This window comes from Ursus americanus, chromosome X, assembly GCF_024610735.1.
Source record: "Ursus americanus isolate L20-20 chromosome X, mUrsAme1.1.p, whole genome shotgun sequence".
Taxonomy (NCBI): Eukaryota; Metazoa; Chordata; class Mammalia; order Carnivora; family Ursidae; genus Ursus; species Ursus americanus.
Window position 1 is genome coordinate 73,750,035 of NC_142164.1, and position 14,012 is coordinate 73,764,046.

At 43.1% G+C, this 14,012-nt stretch overlaps 1 protein-coding gene across 1 annotated transcript in view; it reads left to right on the top strand.

Moving 5' to 3' along the window:
• Positions 1-10,699, top strand: part of LOC148106942 (uncharacterized) — an 86,385-nt gene extending 75,686 nt beyond the window's left edge. Inside the window, exon 2 of the mRNA XM_087860075.1 lies at positions 9,791-10,699. Coding sequence (XP_087716201.1) covers positions 9,851-10,699 — 849 coding nt within the window. The 5' untranslated portion in view covers positions 9,791-9,850. The remainder of the gene's footprint in view (positions 1-9,790) is intronic.
• The last annotated feature ends 3,313 nt before the right edge of the window (positions 10,700-14,012 follow it).

Sequence of the window (14,012 nt, forward strand, 5' to 3'; positions counted from 1 at the left end):
TGGTTATATCCATATCCATCAGTTCTGTGGCAGAGGCCACAGGCTCATTATCTTTTCTTTGTTGGGGGGGGAAGATTTCTCCTTGTCATTCTGATGAGGAGAGTTTGCGGGGTTGCCCAGAGCCCAAATTATTGACCAGGACCCAGGCAGTGTGCTCTTGTTTTATAGGGACCTTAGGGATGTGGGCTTCTTGATTTTTCAGTCTGCCTTCTGGGGGAGGGGCCTGCCACACTGATGTTCAGGCAACCCTGTTTGGGTAAGGTGTCCCTGTCCCCTGCAAGGGAGGGTGGGGATTGGCAGAATGTGAGCTGGTATTTCCAGGCTTTTGTTCTCTGGTGACTTTCCTGGCAGTGTTCTGTGACTCTTCTGAGAGTCAGAGCAGCAGTGGCCATATCCTAGCCTCTGTCTCAGGGCAGAGAGATCACAGTCAGCTCTCCACTGAGCTCTTCTGGCCTCTTTAACTCTGTTTCTGTTAGTGCTGCTAAAAACCCTGCAGCCAGCATCCCAGCCCTGCCTTCTAGGGCTGGCATGTCTCTGTCCTTTGTGTTTCTTTTCTTTTTTTAAATATTTTTTTATTATATTATGTTAATCACCATACGGTACATCCCTGGTTTTTTATGTAAAGTTCGATGATTCATTAGTTGCATATAACACCCAGTGCACCATGCAGTATGTGCCCTCCTTACTACCCATCACCAGCCTATCCCATTCCCCCACCCCCCCAAAGCCCTCAATTGGTGGGAATGCAAGTTGGTACAGCCACTCTGGATAACAGTGTGGAGGTCCCTTAAAAAGTTAAAAATTGAGCTACCCTATGATCCTGCAATTGCACTACTGGGTATTTACCCCAAAGATACAGACATAGTGAAGAGAAGGGCCATATGCACCCCAATGTTCATAGCAGCTCTGTCCACAATAGCTAAATCGTGGAAGGAGCCGAGATGCCCTTCAACAGATGACTGGATTTAGAAGTTGTTGTCCATATATACAATGGAATATTATTCAGCTATCAAAAAGAACGATTTCTCAACATGTGCTGCAACATGGACGGCACTGGAGGAGATAATACTAAGTGAAATAAGTCAAGCAGAGAAAGACAATTATCATATGGTTTCTCTCATCTATGGAATATAAGAACTAGGAAGATCAGTAGGAGAAGAAAGGGATAAAGAAAGGGGGATAATCAGAGGGAGGAGTCAAGCATGAGAGACTATGTCCTTTGGTTTCTAACACTGCCATCCACCAGCCACCCCCGTGCACGCTCCCGAGCTCCCTGTTTCAGTGAGGTTCGCGCACACTCCCGAGTGTAGGTTTTCAGTCTGGTCCCGCGCGTGCTCCTGAGCTCCCGGTCTTAATCTGGTTCCAGCGAGCGCTCTGGAGCTCTGGCTTTCAGTTTGGATGCACACGCCTTCCCAGGCTCACAGTGTCAGGTGCCGGTCCGCGACTCCGGCTCGCTCCCCAGTGCAGTTGGCTACTGCTTCCTGGCCCTGAGCATGGAGGCTCCCTCCCCATTCCCTTTATCTTCCGATATCTGTGCACGGATTCATGGTTCCCTGCTTCCTACCTCAATACTCAGTGCTGGAGATGTTCATTTGTAGAGATCTAGATGTATCTTCCTGTGTCTCAGGCTGATTCCATGGGTTTTCATAATGGTCTGGTATCTTTCCAGCTCGGCCAAAAATCTATACTTTCAATGCCATCCTGCTAAAAAATACAATTGCATTTTTCAAAAACTGGAGCAAACAATCTTTAATCTTTAAATTTTTATGGAACCAGAAAAGACCCTGAATCAACAAGGAAATGTTGAAAAAGAAAAACAAAGCCTGGGGCATCACAACGCCTGATCTCAAGCTATATTACAAAGCTGTGTTCACCAAGACAGGATGGTATTGGCACAAAAACAGACACATAGATTAATGGAACAGAATAGAGAGCCCACATATGGACCCTCAACTCTATGGTCAACTAATCTTTGACAAATCAGGAAAGAATATCCAATGGAAAAAAGGACAATCTCTTCAAGAAATGGTGCTGGGAAAATTGGACAGCTACATACAGAAGAATGAAACTTGACCATTCTCTCACACCATACACAAAGATAAACTCAAAATTGATGAAAGACCTCGATGTGAGTCAAGAATCCATCAATATTCTAGAGGAGAACATAGGCAGTATCCTCTCCGACATCAGCAACTTCTTTCATGACATGTCTCAAAGGCAAGGGAAGCAGCAAAATTGAACTTTTGGGGCTTCACCAAGATCAAAAGCTTCTGCACAACAAAGGAAACAGTCAACAAAACAAAGGGGCAACCCACGGAATGGGAGAAGATATTTGCAAAAGACATTACAGATAAAGGGCTAGTATCCAAGATCTATAAAGAACTTCTCAAACTCAACACCCAAAAAACAAATAATCTAATCAAAAAATGGGCAGAAGATACGAACAGAGAATTTTCCAATGAAGACACACGAATGGCTAACAGGCACATGAGAAAATGTTCAACATCATTAGCCATTAGGGAAATTCAAATCAAAAGCACAATGAGATACCACCTTACACAAGTTAGAATGGCAAAAAATAACATGGCAAGAAACAACAAATGTTGGCGAGGATGTGGAGAAAGGGGAACTGTGTTACACTGTTGGTGGGAATGCAAGTTGGTACAGACGCTTTGGAAAACAGTGTGAAGGTTCCTTAAGACGTTAAAAATAGAGCTACAATGTGACCCAGCAATTGCACTATTTGGTTTTTACCTCAAAGATACAGATGTAATGAAAAGAAGGCACACATGCACCCCAATATTCATAGCAGCAATGTCCACAATAGCCTACCTGTGGAAGGAGCTGAGATGCCCTTCAACAGCTGAGTGGATAAAGAGGATGTGCTCCATGTATATAATGCAATATTACTCAGCCATCAGAAAGGATAAATAAATACCCACCAGTTGCATTGACATGGGTGGAACTGGAGGAGATTATGCTAAATGAAATAAGTCAAGCATAGAAAGACAATCATCATATGGTTTCACTTATATGTGGAACATAAAGAATAGCAGGGAGAACATTAGGAGAAGGAAGGGAAAATTGAAGGGGGTAAATCAGAGGGGGAGATGAATGATGAGAGACTACGGACTCTTGGAAACAAACTGAGGGTTTCAGAGGGGAGGGGGGATGGGTTAGCCTGCTGATGTGTATTTATGAGGGCAGGTATTGCAAAGAGCACTGGGTGTTATACGCAAACAATGAATCACGGAGCACTACATAAAAAACAATCGAAATACTGTATGGGGTCTAACATAACATAATTTAATAAAAAGGAAAATTTTAAACTGAAAGATAAATGAGTCATGAGGAAAAAACCTCAAATTCTACATACTATTTTCCCCTAGCCCTGGTGTTTTGCAGTCCTGTGTGCTCTATAAACTTTGTATTTGCCTTTCATTTCAGCTGATCTTCTGGGGAAGGGGCCTGCTGCTCTGCTTCTCATTTGTCTTTGCCTGGGTGGAGTTGCACCACCCCTTGCCATGGGGGCAGGCTCAGTGCAAGCTGCTTCTGGTTGCTTTATGTGGCTTTTGTTTCCTGAAGGCTTTCCACACCTCTTTAGAGTATGAAAATAAAAATGGCCATAACCTGATCTCCGGCTCCAGAGCTGAAAAATCCGGGTACCCTCTCATCACTAAACCCTCACGGGTAAGCAGTCTTCACTTTTGTGTGTGCCAAACTCTGCAGACTCCTGCTGTGCATGCCCACTCATCCTCCAGGGGGAAGGCAGAGGGTCGCCGCATTTCTGCCCTTTGTAAGACCCCCACACAGAGAATGGTTGCCCAATTGTACCACAGTTCACTGTTTATGGCAAACGGAGCTGAGAGGCCACTCCTCAGTTTGCTGACCCTAATTAGTTTCCCTGCTCCAATGCTTAGGAACTCTGCCAACTCAGGCACCCTCATTCTTTCTGTGACCCCAGGGATCCTGAGACTACAATGTCCTACCTAGGATTTTGCCCGGCTTCACCACCTGAGCACCTTTAAGGCAGGGATGTCTCTCACTGGAGCAAATTGTAAAGGTTCCAATTTTGCATGCTGGGGCTTTATCACTTCTTGGTAGCAGCTTATGGAGGCTTCCTCTCCCTGCTGCATATCTTCCAATATATCCCCCCAGATTCACTTCTCTGCACCTCCTACCTTGCATAAAGTGATTTCTTTTCTATTTGTAGAATTCCAGCAATTCTTTTCTTACATCTTAGGTTGAATTCATAGGTGTTCAGAATGATTTGTTGGTTATGTAGCTAAAGTCAAAGGACCAGATGAAACGAAGTCCCCTACTCTTCTGTCATTTTGCCCCCTCACTGTCTTTCATAAATGTTCTGTAGTTTTCAGAGTACAGATCATTTATCTCTTTGGTTAGGTTTCTTCCTAGGTATCTTATGGGTTTTGGTGCAATTGTAAACAGGATTGATTACTTGATATATCTTTATTCTGCTTTATTGTTGGTGTAGAGGCATGGGACTGATTTCTGTGCATTGATTTTATATCCTGCTACTTTGCTGATTTCCTGTATCAGTTCTAGCAATTTTTTTTCGTGGAAACTCACAACTGTTATTTAACATAGTGCTGGAAGTCTTAGCCTCAGCAGTCAGACAACAAAAAGAAATAAAAGGCATCCAATTTGTCAAGTTAGAAGTAAAACCTCCACTCTTTGCAGATGACATTATACTCTATATAGAAAATCTAAAGGACTCCACCAAAAAAACTGCTAGAGCTGATAACTGAATTCAGTAAAGTCGCAGGATACAAAATCAACATACAGAAATCTGTTGCATTTACATACACCAATAATGACGGAGCAGAAAGAAAAATCAAGGAATCAATCCTGTTTACAATTGCACCAAAAACAAGGTACCTAGGAATCAACCTAGCCAAAGAGGTCAAAGACCTCTGGTATGAAAACTATAATATACTGATGAAAGAAATTGAAGATGACACAAAGAAATGGAAAAATAGTCCATGCTCATGGATTGGAAGGACAAATATTCTTGATGACTTTTGTGGATATAATGTGGTTAAGACATTTAGTCTCTTTGGGTCTAGTCTTCCTTATCTACTAAATGACAGATTAGATTAGATGAGCTCTAACTCTTCCTTTCTATTATTGGTTTCCAAAGCACTATTGTGTTTTAGGTAAGAAAGGACTATGTATGCAGCTATTTGTGCCCGGGGTGGCAGGGTGTTTACAGGAAAGGGAAACTGAAAGAGTCCTGAATTTAGCAAGGTTGCAAGATGAGCAAAATAATCAGGAAGGGCAAGCAAGCCATCTGCAACTAGAGCCTTTCAGCCTTCCCTAACCTCTGGGAATGGATCTGATGGAGATCTTGGGCCACATCTCTGCTGGTTTCCCCTGCTGGTTTGTGTTTTCATCCATCCTTCAGGCTAAGCCAGGATCTCTGTGCTCCCAGGGCTTCAGACACCAGGTGTCTCTTCTCCTTAAGACAAGAGGGACAGGCTGATGAGGATGCCACTTATCAAGGAAGCACCTCAGAGAATGTATATCAAAGTGCAATTGGTATTTCTGAAAATGGTCCAGGTTCACCATCCACTTGGGCAACTTTATGAGAGGTGGAATTTCCATCCTGATATTTGCTGAGTTAAGGCTTTATACTGAAGACTTTTGGCATGTTATCACATTGAATTCTCATACCAACTCAATGAGGGGGATTTTTTCCTCATTTTGCAGATGTAGAAACTGACACTTGGAGAGAGGAAGTGGAATGCCCAAGGTCACAGTGAGGATGTGATAGGGATGGGTTAGAAGTTTTGTGCCTATTACTCTATTATTTGAAATTAAATCTAAAATGTAGGAAGGGGTGCCTGGGTGGCTCAGTTGGTTAAACATCTGACTCTTGATTTCAGCTCAGGTGATGATCTCAGGGTTGTGAGATCAAGCCCTGTATCCAGCTCTGCACTGGGTGTGGAGCCTGCTTAAGATTCTCTCTCCCTCTCCCTCGGCCCTCCCCTCTGCTTGTGCTCACTCTCTTTCCCTCTTGAAAAAATGTGGGAAAAGATAGTCAAGTAACCTATTTTTTCTCTCTGCTGAGGAAGAACAAAGGTAAGTGGTATGAGACAGATGGAATGATTAGCTATGAGCCCAAAGGAAGCAATCCACCACGACCATTATTACCTTCTTCTTTTGTTTTTTTTTAAATATTTTTTTATTATTATGTTCAATTAGCCAGCATATAGTACATCATTCGTTTTTGATGTAGTGTTCAATGATTCATTAGTTGCGTATAACACCCAGTGCTCATCACCACACGTGCCTTCCTTAATACCCATCACCTGGTTACCCCATACCCTCACCCCTCCCTTCTGTAACCCTCAGTTTTGTTACCTTCTTCTTAAGCAGTCTTTAAAGGCCTTATTTCTTGTGCCTTGTCTTTATGAAGTGTATTATCCTATTTGTCTTTCTACAGAAAGTGAAAAATCTGAAAAGCAGCTCATACTCTACTGGAACCATTTGGGGGAAAGTGAGCATTATTCCCTCAGGTCTTGTTTACCCCAAAGCTCCATTCTCTTTTCTTTATACCACACTGTCTGGAATGAGAGAGGAGGGTCATGATCTTTAGGTGGTTTTCCAGGTTTCTTCAAGGCCTGAATCTAATCTCCTCCTCTAGAGTACTGAGCACATTGTTAGTGCCAACCATCTGCTAGCTGTGTTACTTTTGCCAAGTTTCTTAGTCTCTCAGCTTCCTCAATTGCAAAATGGAGATAATACTACCAACCTCACTGTGAAATTTTGAATGTTCAACTAATTAATACATAGTATAATGTCTGCTACATAGCAAGCATTCAATAAATGGTGATAGATGCTTAAAAAATAGAAAGTAAAACATAATCTAAGAATTGCTAATTGAGTGGTATGATATGCCAGATATTGTTATACTTGGAGGGGCAGTGTGGCTGGTGATTAAAGAACATAGGCTCTGGCATCAAATGCATCTGGTTCAAATCCTGGCTCTAACTGTGACCTTGGGTAAGCTCTCTCTACTCTGAACCTTCTTTTTTGCATTTAAAATGGAGATCATTATACTATGTAGCCATGTGATGACGATTAGTGAGATGACATATAAATATAGTGCTTAACCCAGTGCTTGGTTCGGAGTAAGTGCTAACGACATATTACTCATTATCACCCTTATTGTGTTAGGCATTATCTCATTTAACATTCATAGCGCCTATATGGCACAGAAAGCTGATTGCAAGATTGTTTGATATTTAGGAGAACTGTGTTCAGATTTCAAGTGAACTTGGGAATAAGTGTCTGTCGACCTAAACAATTCTTGTGTCATGCAATGAATGTTACATAGGTAGAAATTAGCAATGAATCTTCTTTCATTATCCTACTTAAGGCTCCTAAGGAAGGAGTCAGATGCAGGACAGTGGGTATTGGACTTGACACTAGATGCCCAGTGTTCTCATCCTAGCACTCCCATTCATTGCCTATGGGGCCAGGAGCTTTTGACTAGATAAATGAAACATGTTTCTATTGCTTAATCTTACCTGTTTGTGGAATACTGAGTGATACAAAGCAGTTTGCTCTCCTGAGTCCCATTGTGACTATCTCTAAAATGGACTCGTAGATGCCACTCTATAGGAATGTAAAAGTATTAAACTATAGAGGACTATACATGCAAAACATTACTTAGAGCAGAGGTCAGCAAACATTCCTTGTAAAGGACCAGATAATAAATATTTTAGATATTTGAGGGCCATGCAGTTTCAATTGAAAGTACTCATTCTGCTATTGCAGCCAAAAAAAAAAAAAAAAAAAAAAAGCAACCACAGAAAATAAATAAAAGAATGAGTGTGACTGTGTTCTAATAAAATTTTACAAAACCAGGTGGCAGACCTTGGTTTGCTGACTACTGATTTAGATCTTCATTATTGAGCACCAACTATATGCCAGTCACCTAGCAAGCACTGAGGAAGAGCAAGGTAAATGAGACCCAGTATTTATCTTGGGAAAGCTCCCAGTTTATGGGGAAGTCAGACACATAAACAAGTAATCAAAATGCAGGATAATAAGTGCTCTATAGCAGCATGAATGGAGTTTGCTTTATGAAAAGGAGGACCCCGTTGTTGTGTGCTGTCACAATGGCTCTAATTGTCTCTTAGGAAGAGTCTTTTTGGTTTAGTGAAACATAAAATTTATCAATTAAGGTTTCACCTCATATTTCCCCCTTGTTAACCTTAATTATATCCTGAGACTCTTATATATGCTCAGACCAAATGGCATTTTTCTAAACAAAAGATACATTTTTCTTGTGTCCATCCTTAAGTCTCCCCATAGGAAATTCTGCTTTGTAGTCTTCCTTTTTGTTGGTGGATTTCCTCTAAACACTAGAGTGATGAGAGAACCAGAGGGGCACAGTAACCTGGTCTGCATATTGGGAAGCCTGGCCCTACTCTTTCATTCACTAGTTGTGTGCTGGTAGAAGTTCCCTTGACCTTCATCATCTTGACAAAGCAGCTTGAGGGGCCCAGCTAAATGGTTTCCAACATCTTTTCCAGCTCTGCTGTTGTGGTTGGTGCACAAGTACAGAGTGTACACCTGGCATGCTTTTCCTTTGAATTTTCTGTGCCTCAGTTTCATCCTGTGAAATGGTGGATCAGGCAGACTAAGGGATCCCAAAGTTCTTTTTGATTTTAAGTTGCACTTAGAGACTAAGACTGGCTCTTTTTAGGGCATATTCTTTTTCAGGATATACTTGGAGCAAATCCCAAGGGGAAGGGCTATGGCCAGATGGAAAATTAGGGAAAGTGAGAGTCCTTAGTTGAACTGCTTAATTTGGGAAGGCTTTCTGTAGGCGGGTTATCAGGTACAAGTGGTCATCTCCCACCAACTTCCCTGTCCCCACCATGTCCCACTCTGGGTCCTGGCACCAAGAATGTGGCCAGATGCCTTTTAGGAAGATTGTTCTGCTCTGGTACTACCAAATAAATTCAAGAGACAGGTAGGGCAACAGGAAGACTTGTGTATGGACCATCCTCTGTATACAAAGCCTTGATCTAGAAAGGAAGTACAGTATAATGGTTAAGGTCATGGCTTCTGGTGTCACCCTGTCTGGATTCAAACATCAACTCCATTAGTGACTGTGGAGAACCTAGGCAAATAATTTAAGGTTTCTAGACCTCAGTTGAACCATTTTTAAAATGAGGATGACAGTAGTACTCATTTCATAGGGTTGATGTGAGAAAAAAAATAAAGAACTTATGTGATGCCTCACACTTACAAATGTTAACTGTTATTATTATCATCCCGAGTTGGCCAGACAGCCTACTTGGGGAAATAGAACTTGAGGATGAGAGTTGCAGTGTGGGACAGAATTAAAGGCTCTTCCTAGCCTGGGAGGCAGGAGGACAAGGCTTTTATTCTTGGCCTGCCACTGGCTTGACATGTGTGACCTAGGTCAAGTCTCTGACCCTTTTTGGTCCTGTCATATATATATCTCAATTGTCAAGATCTGATAATAATAGCTTTAAGTTATGTCCCTCTCAAGTACATTTGCATTTAAGTAGGAATCAAAGCTTTCCTTGGTACAAAGGATAAGCTGTGATCTCCTTCAATCCTAAACTAGTGGGGTCTAAATTAATAAAGTTTTGCTTTGTAAAGGTCCTTAATGTTTGATGGCTCGGAGGTGACAATGTATATGCTATGCATTTGATCATGACAAATCTGTAAAGAGCCCTGTTTGTGGCTTTGTCTAATGTAGCTATCCTCTCTTTCTCCCATTTAGCTGGAAATAACTGGCCAGAGCTCACTCTGTGCCTTGGTGGCCCCATCCCTTGCTCTGATCATGGAGACTCTCAGCAGCTGCCGGACTGCCTCTCTTTCTAAGCTGGTGCCCAATGGTTACCTGGATCAGGTCTTCCCAGGTCACCCTGATATAGAAGGCCTGGCTAGGGAGATAGGGTTGCAGGAATCTGAACACTGTGACCAGGGTGACTTGAGTCCCAGGGAAGAGAGTGGCCAGAATAAGAAGAAAACCAAAGCCAACAAGATCTGGAATTTTGTGAACCGCAAAAAAAGGCCCTCCAGTCAGGGGAAACGACCCCAGTCCATGATTTTACTGGAAGACCACTCCAGGCCATCAGAATTGAAAACCAAAATCACGTTACTGGATCGAATGAAGTCTTTCAAGAGGTTGAAGCCCTCAATAAGGGCCTCTAAGAATAGTCCCCCTAGGAACAGCAAGGCCCAGGAACACCAAAAACCCTCAGGTATCTACTGGATGAGGAAGGCAGAGGAAGCCATAAAGCCCTTCCGCCATTCTTATGCAGGCCACATTGAGGGCTTGGAGCCCTTCCTTTCAGGTGTGCAGAGGCCAGTGCACATTTCCAAGAAAGTGAATCAGAAAGTGCTAGCTTTTGATGACTTTGGCATTCAAGTGGAGGAAGACTCTTGGGAGGAAGAGGATCCTGAGCAGTCCAGTAGCAGCAGGCGGTCCAGGAGCTACCTGAAAAGCATGTTCCTTGGGGACCATGAAGCCCCACATACATCTGGACACTCCAGAATCCAGGAACCCAAGGCTTCCATCAAGGGCATGTGGAAGGAAGCAATGAGGAGAAACCTGGGCACCTACGCCAAGACAGGGCCATGCCTTTTGGTGGTGTTATCAAGTTCTTCAGCAATGTGGCTGAGGTGACCCGCAAGTGGAGGGTATTCTCCCGGCAAGAGTCGCAGATGGGCCACCACCGTGAGGCTTACTTTGTCAGTGACAATAAAAGCTTCATCTTGGAGGGCACCACTTCTCAGGGCTCCTATCCTCTTGACCTGCCCTGCCAGCCCCCTGAGGCTGCACTGTGGGACAGTGCCGTTGGGAGGTGCCTGCACTGCCAACACAAGGCCTCACAGGCCTCAGACACCTTCAAAATGAGCACTGAGGGTGAGGAGATGTCAGACAAGTCCCTCACCACTTCTGCCTTGGCCTCAGCTTCGGCCTCATCAGCTATCTTTGAGTTCCAGGATGATCCAATGGCACCGAATGGCTGCAGCGGCCACTACTCTTGTGCTTTCACCAGGGAACACTCTTCTTCCAAGGAGCTCAATGAAGACAATGAGATTGTGGTCAGCTTCCTCAAGGAAAGTGACAGTCCTGGAGAGTCCCCTGGGATGGGCACCTGTGTCAGGAGGGTCACCACTGATGCTATCATGGAGAAACTAGAGGAGAAGCCTAGCGAGACGGAAGAGCAGAAGGCCTGCAGGGGGCCCAAGGGGTACAGCCAGGCAGGGCAGCCCCAGGAATCCAACTTGGGTATGGGTGCAGTGAAGGCAGAGAGTAAAGCCAGCAAGGCTTACACTGGAGTCCCCAGTATTCAGGTGAGGTGGAAGCTGGCTCTTCCAAAGTACCATTTGAAACATTCAGAACCCCCAAAGCCAGCTAAACTCCTATGCTCTCCCCACAGCCCCACCTTTCACCAGGAATATCCTGGGAGGAATTCTCCTATCAGTCAGGTGCCTGAGACTCGACTGATCCTAAAATCCTGTGCAATGTTTGCTCCTTCCTTGGACAGAATTCCTGTAGTCACACCTCAGTTCAACCTAGAACCAAAACTGAAGCTCTGGGAATGGAAGCCAAGTGACCTGGATCATTTAATGATGTCTAAGACAGCTATTTTCCTTAGGTTGTGGGACATTTCCCTGGCCTTGCAACCTTCCCCCCACCCCAGCAGGAGATGAATCCAGAGACTGGTGAAAAGGAAAGTCTCTGGGCTGAGTGTCAGGAGACCTGGATTTATGTCATAGCTCTGTGCCCTGTCGTCTGTATAACTTTGAGACAAGCCCTTTCACCTTCCTGGACCTCAGCTTCCTTATGGAGGGAAGGGTGCTGTCTTGGTGTCTTAGAGATCTCTAGGCATCTTCTGGTAACAGCACTCTGTGTTATTTGACCTGAAGAATGTAGGCAGAGGACAGCCCAATAACATTCCTCTTAGAACATTCACTGAGTGGTAGCTTTATGTCTAGTATTTTGCAGGGTGCTGTCATGTACATTGTTTTCATTTAATTCTTAAAATAACCTTGTAAAGTGGGAGTGATTATCCTCACTTTACCAGTGAGGAAACAAGCTCAGAGAAGTTCAGTGACTCATACAAAGTCATTCACATAGTGACAAAATTTGGATTCAGATCTCACTTTTGACTTCAACTCTAGTGTTTTTGTCTAGCTCACTATACTTTTCAGGGGGTTCAATTTGAGGGGTGACAAGCAGGTGCTAGAACTATAGCAGGAGGAATGTTGAATAAACAATAGAAGGAACTTTCTGGCTTTGAGACTGAAGAATGTCTTGATAGTTGTGATGAAGTAATGAATCATGGAACTTTACATGAGAAACTTGGGATGTACTGTATGGTGACTAACATAACATAATAAAAAATTATTTAAAAAATAGTTGTGATGAGCACTGGGTGTTACGTGCAACTAATGTATCTTTGAACACTATATCAAAAACTAATGATCATAAAACAAGAATGTCTTAATAAGGGGATATGCTATAGTTTCTACAGATAATTTTAGGGTAAAGTATTTTTAAGAGAAGTTAATTACAATTCTTATTTGGGGTGGTAGGGGGTCTAGCTTGATAGTTCTCAATCAACCTCTTGTATTGTCATCTTTTACATCCCACTTTCAGAAAACTGGACCACATCATGACAGAAGCAATAGTCTTCTTTTTTTAGAGAAGGATATTAATATGTTTACAAGCATTCTCTTTCTATATTTATCATTCTTGGTAAGCTTTAAAGACACAAAAATTAGAATAATATTATTGGAAGTAAATTTAATTGCAGTGGTTTTAAAGACCAATCAAGCAAGTAAACAAACACACCTAATGACTCCATTGACTGATAGTTGCAATTTGGTACTATAAGTCAAGGTTACCAGTTGCTAGAAAAAGGGTCACAGATGAGTACATCTTACTAAGGTGCTGTGTGGAGTAGGTGCAGAGATGCCTTGTTGGTTCTTTAAAAGCACAGGCTTTGGAGTCACAAAGTCTTAAGTGTGACTTGCCTTCTAATCAGTGAAATGGGACAAAGCACTCCACACCTAAGAGGGCTGCTGTGGGGATTCAAATGAGCCAGAGTATGTAAGGTGCCTAGCCTAGCACCATTTGTGACATGTTGTAGGCATCCACAGAGTGGTAGCTGTTGTCATTATTGAGATTTGATAAATTATTAGGTGAACAATATGCAGCTAGAGAAATAATTCAAGACAGTACTATAGCAGCAGCTAGTCAATGCAGTTGAAGGAGCAGTGTCTAAGCTCAGGACACTGGCTTCTAGTCTCATTTCTTTTTTTTTTTTTTTAAAGATTTTATTTATTTATTTGACAGAGATAGAGACAGCCAGTGAGAGAGGGAACACAAGCAGGGGGAGTGGGAGAGGAAGAAGCAGGCTCATAGCGGAGGAGCCTGATGTGGGGCTCGATCCCGTAACGCCGGGATCACGCCCTGAGCCGAAGGCAGACACTTAACCGCTGTGCCACCCAGGCGCCCCTCTAGTCTCATTTCTACCCCTGATTTTCTTTGTGACCTTGAGACAGATCCTTCCCCTCACTCGACCTCAGTTTCTCCATACGAACCAGAGAATTTGCATCAGATAATTCCTGAAAATCTTTCCTGCCTATCTCCAGTTATTTCCTCCCAGCTAAGCCTTTAATTGTTTCTTTGAGTCCAAGGGGAGATTCTTGCTGCCCAGTGGCTTATTTCAGAATAGCTTTCATTGGCAGGTTTCCTGTGCCCTCTGCTGGTTGCTGAGAGATGCTGACTATCTTTGGAGTGTTATAACACCTTGGAGTGTTATAAACACCTCTACAGACAGGGGCTGAAGTCCAGGGAAAAAGTAAAATGGAGTGGAAAAACTGAATGTCAGGGGGCATTGATGTAGGTCAGGGGCACCATTGACCATCTGGTTCAATCGTTTCATTTTATACTGAGTCCCAAAGAAAGGAAAGGATTTACCAAC